The 18,374-nt window shown below is 43.2% G+C and overlaps 1 protein-coding gene across 3 annotated transcripts in view; it reads right to left on the bottom strand.

Moving 5' to 3' along the window:
- ADCY7 (adenylate cyclase 7) overlaps positions 1 to 18,374 on the bottom strand; it is a 118,776-nt gene that overhangs the window by 38,109 nt on the left and 62,293 nt on the right. For all 3 annotated transcript variants that reach the window (XM_055000658.1, XM_055000659.1, XM_055000660.1), the window contains exons 4-7: positions 17,903 to 18,061; positions 7,689 to 7,838; positions 2,176 to 2,321; positions 1,688 to 1,799 (exon numbers count right to left, since the gene is read on the bottom strand). In XM_055000658.1, the coding sequence (XP_054856633.1) occupies positions 1,688 to 1,799; positions 2,176 to 2,321; positions 7,689 to 7,838; positions 17,903 to 18,061 (567 nt within the window). The remainder of the gene's footprint in view (positions 1 to 1,687; positions 1,800 to 2,175; positions 2,322 to 7,688; positions 7,839 to 17,902; positions 18,062 to 18,374) is intronic.

The raw sequence follows: 18,374 nt of genomic DNA, 5'->3' as shown, positions 1-18,374 counted from the left end.
CCAAGGCCTTCCCCCAGCGCAGGTTTTTCAAATGTTTACTGCTTCTGTATATGGAGGCTTCCTTTACATAGCATAGCCATGGGTGGACCTATCCCCCATAAATCTATGCTTGTAGCCATCATTACTTCCACTGGCAGTGAAATCCAAGACTGAATTACTCACTGAGTAAAGAAGTGTTGACTTTTGGGTCCATGCCGTATCTACTGCCAATCAATTTCATCAGGTGCCCCCGAGTTCTAGTATTATGGGAGGGGGGGCGGAAATCTCTCCACTTTCTCCACTCTAGGCATAATTTTATAAACTTCTATCATTTGTCTGCATATCTATCTTTTTTCTAAACAAAAAAGTGCCAGAATCTTCAGGCTTTCCTTTTAAGAATGGTGCTGCAACACCTTAATCATCTTGATAATTTTAGGTGGGTAGCCATGGTAGTAGAAGAGCAAATCTTGCTCTTAATCATCTAGGTTGCCCTCTTCTATACTTTTTTCCATATCTACAATATTCTTTTTGAGATACGGCAACCAGAACTGTACACAGTATTCCAAGCACAGCGTGCTATGGCTCTGTACATTACAAAATATGCCATTTTATTCTCAATCCTTTTATTAATAATATGCAGTGTGGAGTCTGCCTTTTTCATCGCTACCACATGCTGAGGCAACATTTTCTTTGAGCTGTCCACTATAATCCCAAGATTTCTTTCAGTCTTGGTCTCAGCAGTTAACCAACAAGTAATACAGCACTATTTTTTTTAAAGTTTAGCAGGCTCTTTCCTCCCCTGCAAAGTTTTAAGAAACAACTTGCAGGCAACATATCAAAAAAATATTAAGTAGACAGTACTTTAGATGTTTTAATTATGCATTTATGCTATTTTAGCCCAAGTTTCAGTACATTTCAATTCTACAACATCCATCAAGACTTAATTAAGTTACTTTCTTGTAGCTTCTTTGCCTCTAATGAGATATAGTTCGGTGACAAAATACTTTATGACAAAATACTTTAAAGATCATAATTCCCACATCATTAGCATTTATAATTTTTTACAGTTGGAAAAATTCAGAAATAGAATCTCCCATGAATACAGATCGTCAGGAAGATTAGATCTCTACACAGCCGCACATTTTTATTCAAAGCATGGAAGCCTACATGCTTAATATAATGAAGATTTCTAGAACCAGATTTTGAAAAAGCATAGCAGTTTATTTTGTTCTGAAACAATGAGTTCAGGAAAATCACAGGTTTAAATTATATTCTTCCCGAGTATTGACTGGGATCTTATATCTTACTGAAGCTTGAGGGGTTTAAAAAGGTTACACAATTTTTTTTTTCTTTTGCAAAAATAATTGGATTATGTTTGCAATAATTAAGATAATTGGATTGAACACATGAAGCTGCCTTATATTGAATCAGACCATTGGTCCATCTAGGTCAGTATTGTCTACTCAAACTGGCAGCAGCTCTCTGGGGTCTCAGGTGAAGATCCTACCATTGCTGGAAGGCTCTTTCCATGAACAGAAGGGCACAACTGGATACAACCCAAAGTAAAGAGCACTAGTGTCTTATCACCAATTATCTGTCAATTGTGGATACGGTGTGATACAGTTCAATTTACACAAAAATAAACTGATTTTGAAATTATTTGATGAAAAGAGTTTTCTCCGATAAAACGACAAAAAGGGCTATTTACCTTTGCAATCTGATCAAATTTTCCAAAGAGCTCGTTCAGCATCACCACCAGTTCTTTAGGAGAGCAATCGCTTGCCAGGCGAGTAAATCCAACAATGTCTGCATACAGGATGCTGGACAAGGACATAAACATTTGGTCACATCTTTAAGGAATTTCTCCTTTTCTACTAGAGAGATGTGGACACTTTAAAACTTGCTAAAAATTCCCCATGCCCACTGAAACTCATTTCCTCTCTCACACTGAAGGGCATCCCTCTTTTGGTTTTTGATAATAGGTGGTCCAGATAAAAGGTGTTGGCTGACATACTCTGTGCTTCTTGCTCAACAAGATGAACTCAGCTTAATAAAACTCTGAGCTCAGACACAGGAGCGGGGGGGGGAGTACAAGCTGATAGGGGAGAAGAAATTATTTTCTCTCCTGCACAATTCCTTATGGGCCCCCTCCCACAAAGGCTCACACAAGCAACCACACACATTTAGACCTCTCACCTAACATTCTGATGCCGTTTCACATATAGGCTGTGGAAGTTGTTATCGTGTTTTTTCCTATCGTTGGTTTCTTTGAGGCGTTCTATGATAGCTAGCTTCATTCCCATAGAGATATGAGCGGGCAGTATTGATAAAAGCAAACTTTCCTAAGAGAGAAAGCAAGTTTTAGAAGAAATCAGTTCCGACGCTGTGAAAATAATGAGTCTAAAATACTGTCCAAAGTTTTCTCACATTTGCCCACTGTGGAAAAGGCTCAATTATGCAGGCTCCACTCGGGCACTTCTTTGTTCCTTTCAAGCCTCACCCAGGGCTGGTTCCAGGTTTCCATGGGCCCCGAGCGATGGGGTATACCAAGGCACCCTTTCCTCTTTGGTCCAACCCCTTTCTTGTCTAAACACACCCCTTTCATTTTTCCAGTCTCTTTTGGCTCTACTCTTTCTGTTTTAACCACTTCTTTTTCCATTTCAATTTGCTTACTCGAGTAAAGACAACTCGTACAAAACTTTGCTGTCTTGGTTACCTTTTGTCACATTGTTCAAAATCAGAGAGAAGAAAGTATGCCTTCCATGATTATATTTGGAATGTTACACAATAATGACAACAACATTCTATTTATATACCCCCCCCTTTCAGGACAATTTAATGCCACACTCAGAGCGGTTTACAAAGTGTGTTGTTATTATCCTCACGACAATCACCCTGTGAGGTGGGTGGGGCTGAGAGAGCTCTGAGAGAGCTGTGACTGACCCAAGGTCACCCAGCTGGCTTCAAGTGGCGGAGTGAGGAATCAAACCTGGCTCTCCAGATTAGAGTCCTGCTGCTGCTAAGTGACTGACGCAAGGTCACCCAGCTGGCTTCAAGCAGAGTGGGGAATCAAACCTAGTTCCCCAGATCAGAGACCTGGCGCTCTTATCCACTATATCTAACTGGCTCCTAAATAAAATTGGCATCTGGCCTTTGCCCAGCCAGAGCCATCTGCAGCATGCACCAACATAAGATTGCAGTTGGTGGGACAGCAAGATACAAAGAACCCCTGAGGATTTCCCCCCCTAGAACAATGGCTTGCACTCCTTTGGCACCATCACCATAGCACTGGCCACAAATATTAGTCAACAAGTAACAGGAAAACCTTCCTCTGAAAAGTTACCAAACATAAGGGAGAACCAGAGGCTCGAGGAAGTACACCAAGGGAGACACAAGAACATAAACTGTGTGAATTATATTGTCCAAAAATAGACAGATGCTACGTAATGTGTCATAAATAGGGGTGTGCAAGGAAAAAACTTTCGGCTTTCTTGTTTCGGGATTACCCGAAACAAGATTCTCTACCGTTAAAGCCGAAAGCCGAAACAAGAATCTCTTTCGGGATTCGGGATTCGGGATTCTTTCGGCATTCTTTCGGCATTTTCGGGTTTTTTTGGGGGGAAAATGCCTCCGTCTTTCAGGACGCCTGGAGGAGGCATTTTCCCACCTAATAAGCCCAAAATTGGTGGGGACCTTCCTCTAACCCTTCTCTAACAACCACCCAAGTTTCAGACAGATTGGACTTTGGGGGGCCATGTTATGGCCCCCCAAAGCAGGTCCCCCCATCCTCCCATAAGAAAGCGAAGGAGCAGCATATTGTTAGCATGCTGCTGCTGATCTTTCTTCATTATTTCCTATGGGGAAAAAATGAAGAGGCAGGCTTCCTTTGCCCAAAGGGCATGGCAGCACTATCTTACACAAAAATAACACAACTCGCTTCACATTAAAGAATCACCCCAAAAAATTGCTGTCAAAAGCACTTTATTTCTGTAACTGCTTTAGGAAGGCACCACAGAGCAGGAAAGCAGTGTACTACACAAAAATAACACAACTCACTTCACATCAGAGAATCACACAAACACAATTGCTGTCAAAAACGGTGAAGTGGGTTGTATTATTTTTTGCAGTACATTGCTATCATGCCCTGTTGTGCCCTCCTACTGTGTAACCTAAAGCTGTTCAAGAAATAAAGTGTTTTTGCCAGGAATTGTGTTTTTGTGATTCTCTGATGTTAAGTGAGTTGTGTTATTTTTGTGTAAGATAGTGCTGCCATGCCCTTTGGTGTTCCCCCCTGCTGTGTAACCTAAATCTGTTCAAGAAATAAAGTGTTTTTAACAGGAATTGTGCTTTGTGATTCTCTGATGTGAAGTGAGTTGTGTTATTTTTGTGTAAGATAGTGCTGCCATGCCCTTTGGTGTTCCCCCCTGCTGTGTAACCTAAAGCTGTTCAAGAAATAAAGTGTTTTTGACAGGAATCATGCTTTGTGATTCTCTGATGTTAAGTGAGTTTTGTTTTAATTTTTCTGTGTGGGGGACTGCTGGTGTAATGTGTCATAATGCTTTGCCTACTTGTACTTTGGAAGGGAGAATATAATTTTTTTAAAACTTTATTTTGTGTTGTTCTTGTTTTATTCTTTGTTGTGCAGTTGGTTCCCATCATAGGGAACAATGGGGCTGGCTGGCCAGCCATCTCTGTAGGTGGTGGGGGAATTTGAGGGAGGGTGTCTGTGGTTCAGGTGCTCTTTCACAGGGACCAGCTGGCACTCAGAAGTGTGCCCACCATTGTGGCACCCCTGGGCTGTGCAGAATTGCCTAGGGAAAGAGAGTTTAGAAGTTCCCAGCATAGGGAACAAAGGGAGAGGGCTGGCCTTTGCCAGCCTGTTCCTGGGGTTATGGGTGTGGGGCAGGTGGGGGTGGATTTGGGTCTGTGTGGGGCTAATGTGGGGATTTGGGTCTGTGTGTGGCAGCTGGGGGGGAATTGGGTTTGTGTGGGGCTGTAAGGGGTGGACTTTAGGGGCTGAGAGGACCTACTTGGGGAGGCCATGAAATGGCCCCCCCAAGTGGGAGCAGTCTGAGCCTTGGTGGGGGGTGGGAGGAAGGGTGGGAGAAGGGCCCCAGAGGGCTGGGGGGCATTTTGCATGCAAAATGCCACCCCTGGCAACACAAGCCTCCCCCAGCTGTCAGTGGTAGAGATTAGAGCAGAGCACCTACTTGGGGAGGCCATGAAATGCCCCCCCAAGTGGGAGCAGGCTGAGCCTTGGTGGGGGGTGGGAGGAGGGGTGGGAGAAGGGCCCCAGAGGGTTGGGGGGCATTTTGCATGCAAAATGCCACCCCTGGCAACACAAGCCTCCCCCAGCTGTCAGTGGTAGAGATTAGAGCACCTACTTGGGGAGGCCATGAAATGGCCCCCCCAAGTGGGAGCAGGCTGAGCCTTGGTGGGGGGTGGGAGGAGGGGTGGGAGAAGGGCCCCTGAGGGCTGGGGGGCATTTTGCATGCAAAATGCCACCCCTGGCAAAGGAAGCCTGCCTCTTCATTTTTTCCCCATAGGAAATAATGAAGAAAGATCAGCAGCAGCATGCTAACAATATGCTGCTCCTTCGCTTTCTTATGGGAGGATGGGGGGACCTGCTTTGGGGGGCCATAACATGGCCCCCCAATGTCCAATCTGTCTGAAACTTGGGTGGTTGTTAGAGAAGGGTTAGAGGAAGGTCCCCACCAATTTTGGGCTTATTCGGTGGGAAAATGCCTCCTCCAGACGTCCTGGAAGACGGAGGCATTTTCCCATAGAAAAGCCGAAAGAAAGCCGAAAGAATCCCGAAACGTTTCGGCTTTTTTCTTTCGGCTACCCGAAACGTTTCAGCATTCCCCGAAACGTTTCGGCATTCCCCGAAAGAAGCCGAAACACTTTTGTTTCGGCATTCTTTCGGCATTCTGAATGCCGAAACGCACATCCCTAGTCATAAATATCATATACAATGTGTCCAAGTAAGGTTCGCACAGATAAATTCAATCACAATTCCAACGTGAATTGCGCTGCTCCGTAGTTGCAGAATGCAAAGGCATTAACAAGCAGCAGGTGTTAAGTTCCAAAAGTAAGGCAACGAGCCGTGCCGGCTTCTTTTCTTCGCCCGTTTCAGAGAAATTCTCTTTCCTCAGGCCATTGAGGCTTTTTGAACCGCTGACGGCACTACACCTGCTGCTTGTTAATGCCTTTGCATTCCGCAACTACCGAGCAGCCAATTCACGTTGGAATTGTGATTGAATTTATCTGTGCGAACCTTACTTGGACACATTGTATATGATATTTAGGACACATTACGTGGCATCTGTCTATTTTCCCACAAATATTAGTCACCAACAATCCATGTTTTTCTGCCACCCTGTCCAATGTAATGATTGCAAGACCTTTTCCTACTGTGTCCATGACATGTAAAAACTTAAAAAAAAATTCTTCTTGATATCCACTGATTTCCTATTTACAAAAACAAGGGAGTATGTGTGATTATAATGTGCAAATTGTCTTTTGGAGCCCTGGTAGGAGCTGAGCAGAGGCTGTCTTAAATAATTCATCACCATAAAGTAATAAAATAATTCTCTGCTTTACTGTAGTGTGCAGTTTGTAAGACACCAGCACAGGCCCCACCCATATACAGATGGCATTTGGGAGCACAAACTTCTGGAAATGTATAAGCGTGATTCATAAGTGAACTTACATTCTTGCACACATTGGATTAGATCCAAAGACACTCATCTGCTAAGACAGAGGGGGAAGACTTTTGCTTAATAGAAGAAAAGTCTCTAGAGCCACGTCATTTGCACCAACTAATTTCAAACCAACTTTCCTTGACCAAAGACAACGTGTGGTACCGTGAGCTTTAATTTTTATTTCTGATGACAACAGAACGTTTCCTTTATCACAGGGGTGGCCAAACTTGCTTAATGTAAGAGCCACATAGAATAAATGTCAGATGTTTGAGAGCCACAAGACATGATGCATTGAAGTGACTTCAGAGGAGGAGGTGGGTTTAGGGGAGTGTCCTGAAAGTGACATCACAGAAAGGGGTGGGGTTTGGTGCAGTATGCTGGAAGTGACATCATTGGAAGGGATGGAGCATGGGAAAAGCCATCACCTGACCTTTGACTTGTAAGGGATATCACAAAAGTGACATCACATCCTTGCTAGGCTTCACCCCCAAAGTCCCCAGATATTTTCTGAGTCAGACCTGGCAACCCCAACATTTTTATTGAAAATATAAAAGACATGGAAAGAAAGAAGGAAGAAAGAAAAAAAGGAAAAGGAATGAAAGACATGGAAAGAAAGAAGGGACGGAAAACCATGGAAAGAAAGGAGGTAAGGGAGGAAAGAGAGGGAGGGAAATAAACTAGCTTAAAATAAAATGTGCAGCCACAGCGATACTCAGAGATCTCCAGGAGCCGCACAATATGTCTAGAAGAGCCACATGTGGCTCCTGAGCCACAGTTTGGCCACCCCTGCTTTATCAGTTGCCACAAACTGAATCAAGCACATTCTTGCTTTGTGATTACGACCACAGTTTGCAGGATCTGAGCAAGTCCGTTAATGACAGGCCATTTTGGAGGTCTTTCCTTCATAGGGTCGCCATAGGCCAGAGGTGACTTGATGGCACATAACACACACTCTGCCTTAAAATAAAGCCGAGTGTTATTTGAAGAACAGCCTCACACGCTCACCTGTTGCCTCTTTTCAATCTTCAGTTTCATCTGGACTTGGATGCATTTTAAAGTGTATCTGTACAAATCGAGAGAAGCGTCTTGGATCTGATGCTTGTGAAACGCACCCATCAGGTTTCCGCAAAGGAAAATGAAAGCGTTGGCAAGCACCTGAGAAAAGAAAGAAAATGTCCTAAAATAACGATCTGACGATTTTGCATGGCCAATTGGCATTATCTCTTCCCCTTGCCCAGTACTTGAGACCCCAATACGTATATCATAATCCACTCAAGCCCACAACAAAATATAATTATGCTTCCATACTGCAGCACTAGATAGTGCTTTCCCCCAGATTAGCAAGAGATTTTAGGATTATTCTGAATATGTGCATCTGTACTCGGATAAGGACTTTAACTAATGATGCCTTCTTCCCCCCATCTAGGTGGGTTCAACTTTCTTCAAACTCTGAAAGGTAGGTCACTCAAAAATACAGAAGATCCTCAGATTTCAGGAAAGACCTTTAGCTCCCTGTCACAAATCCTCATCTAACTCAGGCTTGGGCTGACCTCCCCCTACCCTGAGGTAAAACTTCTCCCCTCTAAAGCCTATGAAGCTGTATACTGGGCTGGGAAGCCTTTAGTAGCGTGGTTGATGTTTAGCTTCAACTTTCTTTCTTGTCCCACCCTTAGGAACATATAAGTGGAATGGTTACCCAGCCAAGTCAAAGTAGGGGAAAGATCAGGGGGTTGTGCTTCCTATAAACAGAAAACTAGCACACAAGTCTTGGGGAGATTCAAAATGTAACAGAAGGTTTATTTACAAGAAGGTATGTGGGCAAGCGTTTAAAACTGAAGTAACTTATAGGTTTATAAACTAACACTTCACTGGTGTGAGGCACAAAACACTTTGTATGGTTCTTAAGTTGCTGGCTTGTATTAGAGATGTTGGTGTTATTAGACTTAAAGGTGTTAAAGTGAGTTCTTTCAAAGGTTGATACTCCTTCACAAGTTAGGTGCTCCACTGTTAACACACACACAGCACGACTCCCCCTACTTCTGCAGACCTTAGGGCACTCCACTGAGTCAAAACCCTTTTTAGATACTGGGCAGGCATTATAGTTATGCCCCAGCTATAACCCTGTTCCTATGTCGAAGGGGAGACTCCTTTCTACCCTCTTCCTTGGCTTCCTATAGTTCCCAGATCTCTTGTGTCTACACAGAAGTTAGTGCTGTCTGTCCCACTTTAGTCCAAGGACTAAAAGTGCCTCATGAATGTTATGATTTCTCTTGTAAGGGTACACCTTCCCTTTCCTTCCTCACACAAAGGACTCTCAGGCTGACCCTCTCTGGTCAGAAGCCAGACTCCAACTCCCTCTCACTCGTCAGTTTACTCCAACTGTCAACCCCTCAACATTCCATCATCAACTGCCATTTCAGGCTAGCCACGAGGGGGGCGGGACATGTCAACGATCCTCCCATCTTTACCGTTCGGCAATCCCAGAATCTGAAGATGAGTCCATCACACTCCCATTTATGAAACACTGAAGGACTGCTGCGAACTATTAATCTGAAATGCAGCTAATAAAGGAGTGGTTGGCCAGCAGCCATAACACCATTTTTCTCCTCTCTCACCCCCGTCTAAGCATGTATAGCCGTCCTCAAGGGCATATCCCCATGGATGAACATTAAGATGGCAACCACACAAATATGGATGCAGGGGGGCAGCAACACCCATAACTGTGGAAGGTGCAAACAAAATGTTGCTGCAATTGGGAGAATGTTTACTGGCCATAACCATTGCTGACCACTTCAAGGAAGTCCGTATGTCTGAAGAAAGATCAAGGCCACTCATATGGAAATGAAAAGAGATAGGCTGAATCCACATACCCGCAGAGTGTCCCGGCATTGCGCTAAATGTTCACTAAACACCCGGAAGTGTAGCGTCTTTCTAGCACGATTTCTGAATCGCGCTAGAAAGACGCTACACTTCCAGGTGTTTAGCGAACATTTAGTGCAACGCTGGGATGCTCCGCGGGTGTGTGGATTCAGCCCTAGTTTTATAAAGTTAAGCCTAAATTTGTGCAATACATAGTATCAGCTTCATTATGTTTTGTATTTCTCTAGAACCACGCAGCCATAATGGTATATACAAAGTTAAAGGAAGAGAGAGTAATTAAAAGTGGCACCCATGGGTGCCTTGGTGTCTGCCAGTGTGCTTCTTGGAAACCGCATGCCTTTTGAGTCTTGGAGATGAAGTCCAAAGGATCTTGGAGCGAGGGTGGGAAGGGAACTAGGGCCTCTGAGTTGCTCCCTGCCTGTAAATTGACTAACAGAGCACTGAGTTCAGTCACAGAGAACACACCAGAGCTGTGCACCCTGAGCTTGGCCATAGATACCGACTCGTACATCAAGGGCTTGGAAACCTCTTCTTGAGGCTGCTTGTTTGAAAACCGAACCTAAACAACATCTCTTCCCCAAGCCAAAGAGCCATTCCTGTCCGACATGCCAGCCATGGTTGGGTGGCACTAGTCCCTACACCAACTCAACGTTCCAAAGCACTTGCAAGCTCAACAAAGTTGGGAATCCCTGCATTAAACCACGAATTTGTGTATACAAAAAAAGGATGGAGAAGTTGTCAGCAATGATAAGCCCCTAGCGAATGAGTGGGGTGGATCCTTTATGCTATGGCAAAGCTGTTTGTCAACACCAAGCCCCAGGAAAGGAGAAACATATACAAGGCAGGCAGAAAAGGAAAATGAGCACCACTTGCTTTCCGAGGCCTGCCCAGCAGCCTATCAAAAGTCCACAAGAATTTGCAAGCGGAAGATGAAAACTATTTTCATGATGCCAACTAGCTACCCCTGGGAATGCAGATCCAGAAGCACGTATCTGGTTTTCTGTACCTCTGCCCCTCCCAATCTTGCATTTTCAGATTCTTCTGCATTTTGTCTGGCATGACAGTTGCAAATCAGAACTGTCTGTTCTGTGTGCCAGACTTTCATCTTTCAACGGCTGTGCGGTGAAGTCATTTTTCATTCCTATTTTAATCTGCAGCCATGAACTCTGCTGTCCTCATGAATTTCCAGCCAATGCAAAGCAAAAAAACAAAAACAAAAAAACCCTAGCAAGCTCTTTCTACAGGAGGATGCGCTCATTCTGGGACTTCACTATGAATACAACGATCATTTAGAAGTTGTGAAAGAATGTGTCTTCTCAGTTGAAAAGTAATGGAAGGGAAATAAGACACAGGCACAAGAAAGTTTCTTCTTATGACATACCCACAGGGCTCATTTTGAGGGGGAATGCACAGGAATGCAGTTCTGGCAGTTCCCCAAAGAGGTCATGTGTCATGTGGCCCCGCCCACCTGACTCTTGGCCATTTGGGGCCCATTTCGGCCTGGATTGGGGCTGAAACGGCCCAGATCGGGCCTCTGACAGGTGGTGGATCATGCTCCCGCTCATCAGCGGCCCGATTCTGACCATTTTGGGCCCCTTTTCAGCCATTTTCAGCCCCTTTTTGCTATTTTGGGCCCAATTTCGGCCCTGAATGGCCAGGATTGGGTCCAAAACAGCCAGAATAGGTGATGTTAGGGGTGTGTGGCATATGCAAATCAGTTATACTAATGACACACTTCCGGTGATGGCAAGAGGTGTGGCATCTGCTAATGAGTTATGCTAATGAGTTATGCTAATGAGTTCCTCCACCTCTTTTTCTACAAAATGACCCCTGCATACCCGGATGCAAAAATATTGCTTTGAGATGGGCATGATTTCATATCCAATGGATTTAACTTTCCTCCAAAGATCCTCCCTGTTCTTCCAACTTAAATGGGTCTTCTGTTGGAGGAAAAGCCATTTAAGTTGAAGCGAAACTTCAAACTTTTCTCAGAGATGCGGTGGATGGGGTAGGAACCACCCCAAGATCAGTGAACTGAAGCAATGGGCTTGCCTGAAGAAGTCAACTCATCAAAGATCTAATGATCCAATATGTACCTTGTAGCAAAGGCAAGAAGGGAACAATTGTTAACAACTTCAGAAAATATGTATGTTCACACGTATTTGTTTCAAAGGAGACTAGACCGAGGAAGGAAGGAGAACAAATGCCAAGTTCTACCTTTCTACAAAATTGTTCCATCTTTGCAACGCAGAATTAGGAAAGTCACCAGGCTTGAGCTACCAACCGCCAGCTCCATTTGGACTCTCTGTAGTACAGCCAGCCTCCCCCTCACACATTGCGTCTTGACATGATGCAAAGACAGGCTCATGCAAGAAGTGTCTTTAGATTGACTCGCTAGGTTTTGCCTGCACTAAGGGCCAAGCTACAAGAGACGAATGACACTTGAACAGCAAGTGGATTGAGTGGAGGGCAAGTGAACAGGGAGAAATACACTTGCCGTTCAAGTGTCATTCGTCACTTGTAGCTTGGCCCTCAGAATCTGATGGAGTGTAAGGTCAGAGAGGTATTTTCCTCTACCTCAGACTGGCCAGTGACTGGTGATGTGGGGTGGAGTGATTGGAGGGTAGGACTTCCAGTATTGGCTTGCCACTCTTTTGTGAGTCTTCCTGAGCTGTTTGGTGAACTGTATGGCAAGCTCTGTGTGTCTCCTGCTTCAAACCAGCCCTCTCTACTGGTGACAATTGTGTTGCTCTATAGGTGGACGGCAAATGGTCAGTTCCTGTCTAAAACAGGGCTGGTTGGCACTTAGATGGAACAGTAGAAGTTAATACCGGCTGTTGTTTGTCAAGACAGTCCAAGTGGGATTCTCTTGTCAATAGCCAAATCAGTAATTGCATCAAAATGGAAACAGAAAACTCCCCCAACAATTACTGACTGGTACAATCGACTGGGGGACTACTTTATAATGGAGAAAATTGCGGATCGCTTAGCACAGTATGAAAATCAGAAATACAAATCTCATTTCACAGAAGAGTGGACCCCAATTTTAGAACACCTTTCATCCAGAGAATCAACACTACAAGCAAAACCCAAAGGAGACTTATACAAACAATTGTTACACTACTAAGGAGAAGAGGAGCTGTTTTAACATAGAAAAATTGCCTTCTCACAAAAGAAATGCTAACTTAGGTTTATCCTGTAGTTACTTTTGCAAAGTTTGTCGTTGAACGTGTTTTCTATGTTTATAGTGTTACACTTGATCTTAGCCAAAAGGCCAAAAAGCCTTTGTTACTTATATTTTATAAAACCAAATAAAAATTGTAAATTAAAAAAAAGGCAGTCCAAGTGACTTTCCAAAGAGTAGCCATCAACTCTGCTTCAATTTTTTTGTAGGAAGAGTACATGGGACTCAAAAGAACTTCAGACTCATATCTGGATCTCAGCTGGGGCTTTTTAAGTAAATGATGCAAGCCTGTGACACAGAACTCCCCTTTTTGGGGGAGTTCCACTAAAATTGATATCTTAGTGGAATTTACAGCCTTCTAATTTGCAAATCCACATAAACATATTTCAGAAGTACTACAGAAGTATATGGATGCCAGATCACTGTTTGGCATCCTCAGAAGGATTTGGGTGGTGAGGACAGGTGTGCTGGTGTCACACCACCGTGAGTCATCACTTCCAGAAAAATCCAGAGGAGTATCATGACGTCAGGAGTGACGGTCCTGGATTCAACAAAACTCTGTGGGTAAATCATAGAGTATTCAGCAAATCTTAGAGTGTCACCCCTAGCATCATGACATCACTTCCAGTTTTGACCAGAAGCGACATCGCTGGTATGCCCACACAGTTTCCCTCAATTTTTCTCCCACCAGAATTTGAGGTGCCAGTGGGCAATGAGAGAGATTGCTGGAAGGTCTCTCACCATAGCGGGAGACCAGACAAGCTTAAGCATTTGCACCAAGTTCATTTTGTCTAAGAATGTCACCCATTGTTAACATCCAATGAAAAAAAGACACAATTTTGAGAACAAGAGAATCAAAACCATTACATTGCAAAAAAAAAAGAAGCCTAATGCATGTGGTAACAATTGCAGTTAAGAAGCAAAAATGTATGATAATCATTCAACTGTTTTCTTATTTGACGTGCTAACCCATGAGTTAAGTCTGAGTCAATCTGTGGTTACTAGGAACTAGGAACTAGGAAGGGGGAAAATGTATTATATTATTTGATCTTGAATTTCCTCTAAAACCCCTGAATGATTAAACAAAGGGCTGGAGAAATAATGTTAAAAAAACAAATGAGTACATGCATTTGAAGGTTTAATTGTGTTTTTATTTTATATATACACACATATATTACATCAGCTTTGAAATCCAGCCAATAGAAAAATTCAGACTGCATTCACTCCCAAAGCTAACACAAACGAGTTCATAGAAAGTATTCATCTCTGAACTGGTTCAGAGTTAACATTCCAGACTGTATCACACGTGATGCAATTTCCTATGCACAAACCCCACATACAATTCACTATTGTATGCAAAAGTGAGCATGCAAAAGTTAGTGGCACCAAAGCTGGCCCTTCCTACCACACCACAAACTCTGCTGGAAGAGCCAAGCATTCACCAGACATGAGAAACTGTATCAGACTTAACACCTCATTGATTTTCTGTGGAAATTAAGAATCGTAACCCAGATCAACAGGCTTTTCTTAAATGGATCTTCTTCTCTCTTCCAGGCTTATCAGCATGCCAAAAATGACTAATGCAAGTATCTGTGAAACCTTATTGTAAGCTAGAAACACTCTGTAGACTGATTCGCAGGATTCCACACGCCTGTGAAGTCCAAACTGCACTCCAAAAACGTCTAGAGTTGCTTAATAAGATTACTGTTAATGATAGTGTCTATAATGCTATTCTTTATCTTTCTAATTTACTTTGGCTTTGGTTGTTAAAATTCATTTGTCAAGCACAATTTTTTAGTAAACCGTTTTAAACAAAAATAAATGTATGAAAGACCACTATTCTACATGAAAGTGATGGGGGGCGGGCATCAGACATTTGCCTAGCAAAATTAAGGGTTGAACCAAAATGGCAAAATACAGCTTCCAAGGCTGGAATATCCAAACATACAGAATACACCACAATGTTGCCACAATCCACACCATAGCATGACACTATGGTAAAGTATGCTTCTGAGATACAGTCTTCTCTACCTCCATTCACACACTGATCTACGGAACTTGGGGGTATGGAACAAACAGTCAAGCATCTTTTCATACAAGGCATTATTAAGTTGTGTATATATAGGCTAGCCATTTGCCCAACTACAACCAGTAAACCTCGGCCCTAGGTTCCAATCCTCAGCCCTCAGAAAAATGACTTCCTTAGTGACACTCTAGGAATGTCTCCATCTCTTTATGGTCTTTACCATAGAGATTAAGGGAAATCCTAGAGCATCACCCTGAAGTGACATCACATTCTGCCAAACACCACCCTCCCCAAGCACTGCCCTCAGAATCTCCTGGCATTTGCTGCGCCTATGCTAGCAACCCAATGTATACAGCTTTAAAGAGAGAGGGGCTATCTAAACTGCGTGAAAGGCACTGGAGGGAAATAACTCCAGTGACCCTTCTCCAATCTTCAAAACATCCACTTTGACTGCTAAGTTAGCCATTAAAACCCCAGGAAAGATCTTAATCGCAGGCCTCCTGCCTCATGTCTAGTTTGGTCCCAAAATTAAACCAGCGCAAATCAAGGCAGCAACGGAGCACTTAATATAGAGAAGCTACTTGGAATTTTAACAACTTCTGTGTTGAAAGCAAGTCTTTTCCTCAGAGATTCCTAAGAGCAGAAAGCAAATGATAAGAAGGGGTGTGAGAGTACATGTATTGCCTCATTCGGCCAAAAAGCATTCATTTGAGGGAAGGAAATGAGTTACCTCACTCACTGAGACATGATGCACACACCTAAAATATGCAGATACTGAATCACAGGAAGTTTGAGCCCTTTACACGGAGCTGTTGATCAGATTTTAAAAGTTGCTTGACTAGACGACCAAGCACTGCCTGGCAAGCCATTGTGAACGTTCACTGACAGCAGACTACACAAGAGTATATTCTTTGCCGTTTTAAATCCTGGAAGGTGTCTTTTTTTCCCCTGTTAGCCATTTAGGAACATATCCAACCCTCTTCGTCAGACAGTCAAGTATTTTCTCCAGGATTTAGCACAAATTATAACACTATAAAGTGACTTGTGGCTTTCACTCTAGTTTAAATAACCAGATACAAATGCAGATTTGTCTTTCCTTCCCCGAGTAGAAAGCGCTTCCTAAAGAGGACTAGTTTTGTCAGATGAAGAATTTCGGGGGCAACACCCAATTCAGCAGGGGCATGCTTCAATTTTCTACAGATTATGGCCAAATTTTGTAAACGGGATTCCCCCATGTTGTCAGAATTTTGTTAGTGGGTCGGAACCAGGCCTTTTTGGCCCATGTTAGAAATAAAGAACCAGCTAGAGTTTGGAAAAAGAAATCTTCCAAAGGCTCTCTCTCTCTCTCTCTCTCTCTCTCTCTCTCTCTCTCTCTCTCTCTCTCTCTCTCTCTCTCTCTCTCTCTGCAAAATAAAGTTGCGTTTCCTGAGGTTTCACCCTCTGTGTCAGATAAGGCTATAAAAGTTGTTAATAGTTGGAGACCTTTGAAGGGTCATCTGGCCATTGCATGTAAATCACTAAGAGGACACCAGGACAAACAGCAAACAGCTTATCTCTGGGGAGAACAGGATATCCTATGACTAGTGTAGTGTGAACATTCCTTTGCAAATTACAAATGCATATCCAAGATGCAGTCTATCACAGAGGTAAGGGATGTGTAGACTTGTGTTTACACGAAAGACCCTCAACAGAACTGTCTTTCAAGAACAAAGACAATGTAATTGATTAGGATGTTAACAAGCCTTTGATACCTCCCTATAAAGGAAGGACGAACCAGATACTCGGGACCCTTCTCTTGTTAGAGGGTAGGGACCTCACTGGTCCCTGCTCTCTGCAATGGAGGGGTCTCAAGGATCCTTGATTGGGGGGAAAAGATACCTTAATTGTTTTGTATTATTGTTATGTCTAACTAATGATTTTGTACTCTGTATCTATCTCTGTAGTGTTCTAGTGTTCAGCAGAGGTGAGGTCCTGAACTGGTGCCTTGTTTCTCTGCTTGTATTCTCCTTTGCCTTTTAAAATAAAAACTTCCAGTCTTGCTTAAGACCCTTTTGCAGCTGGCACATTATTCTTAGCAGAGACATCAGTTTAGTACTAGGGAAAGATCAAGTGAGGTTGCACTCTTTACATGCCTATGGTAAGAGGCAAACCCAAGCAACTGGTGGACTAGTCCCCGGTTGCAGGGCAACAATTTCCACAACACCCCAAAGCCTCGCTTTTCTATGGCCTTAATTGAACTGCTATCGTACTGCCTATAAAATTGATCGAAGAATCTGGCTTTTGAAAGAATGCTATCAAACCACTGGATTGAAGAATATCAAATGTTTGTGTTGCCATGCAAGACATATCAGATTAAGGCTGAAGTCACACGTGCAAGCTGGAGCGTGTAAGTAAAAGCTTTGTAGCCTCATCCCACCCACAAGTGCACTACTTCCAGCTGCAGTCACATGATACAGATATCCACAGGACAGCCACATGAAGGCCACAGGGCAATTCTGCCAAACTACTTCTCACATCCACTTATTACCCCCTTTTCACAAGTACACATTTGGTACTGCAAGATTCAACTTCAGCAGTACCTTAATGACCAACAAGATTTCCAGGGTATAAACTTTCGAGACTCAAAACTCCCTTTGTTAGATACAAGTCGGAATGAAGATTTCCAAACCCTTATGTCCCAGGAAAAGTAAAGGTAGAAGGCAGAAAATGTAGAAGGCAGTAGGAAAAGAGGAAGACCTAAAATGAGATGGTTTGACTCAATAAAAGAAATAACATCCTCCAGTTTGCAAGATCTGAGCAAGTCTGTTAATGATAGGACGTTTTGGAGGTCTTTCATTCATAGGGTCACCATAGGTTAGAGGTGACTTGATGGGACATAACACACACATATCCCAGTCAGAAGGTGGGAGGGCTGTTGCAAAGGAAGAAGTCAGGATTGTACCTTTGCATTCAGACTCCCTTCTGTGCAATACCTGTCCCATCTTCTGACTAGGATATAAAGGTTCGGAGATCACCATTCCTTCTTGTATCTGATAAAGGGAGCTTTGCCTCTTAAAAGCTTAGACCATGGAAACCTTGTTACTACCAGATGAAAACTTACTCTTCTACCTCCGAAGACTTTCAACTTACTTGAAATGCAAGAGGCTTTTCATGTTCTCCTCCGTAAGCTGCGACAGTCAGCACAACAATATGAGACAGAGCTGAAATACTGCTAACAATTATAGCATCTCTCATTCCAAAGGGCAGCATGGTGTAAGCAGTGAAAATTACGAAGAGAAAAAACGGGACCTGTAAAAAGAAATGAGGAAGGAGCTTAGTTTGGGGGTGGGGGTTTCTCCCAAAGTACCCATCAAAAAATTTTCAGTAGTGGTGGATAAACATAAAAAAGCACATAAAGACTGAAATTTCAACTCCCTGTGCCAAAAAAGCTTATAAAGAAACAGCAGGCACAAAAAAATTCTATCAACTATTTGAAATAGAAGTATATAGAACCCAATTTCTCACATGGCTAGGAGACACGCAAGTTATCCCACTTGTCAAAACTCTAGAAATTCCATTTATGCTGATTTACACTGACATGAAATCACCACATGGGGAACAG

This window comes from Eublepharis macularius, chromosome 16 (genome assembly GCF_028583425.1).
Source record: "Eublepharis macularius isolate TG4126 chromosome 16, MPM_Emac_v1.0, whole genome shotgun sequence".
Classification (NCBI taxonomy): Eukaryota; Metazoa; Chordata; class Lepidosauria; order Squamata; family Eublepharidae; genus Eublepharis; species Eublepharis macularius.
Note: the sequence above shows the minus strand (reverse complement) of the source record. Positions and strands in the feature narration are given on the sequence as shown.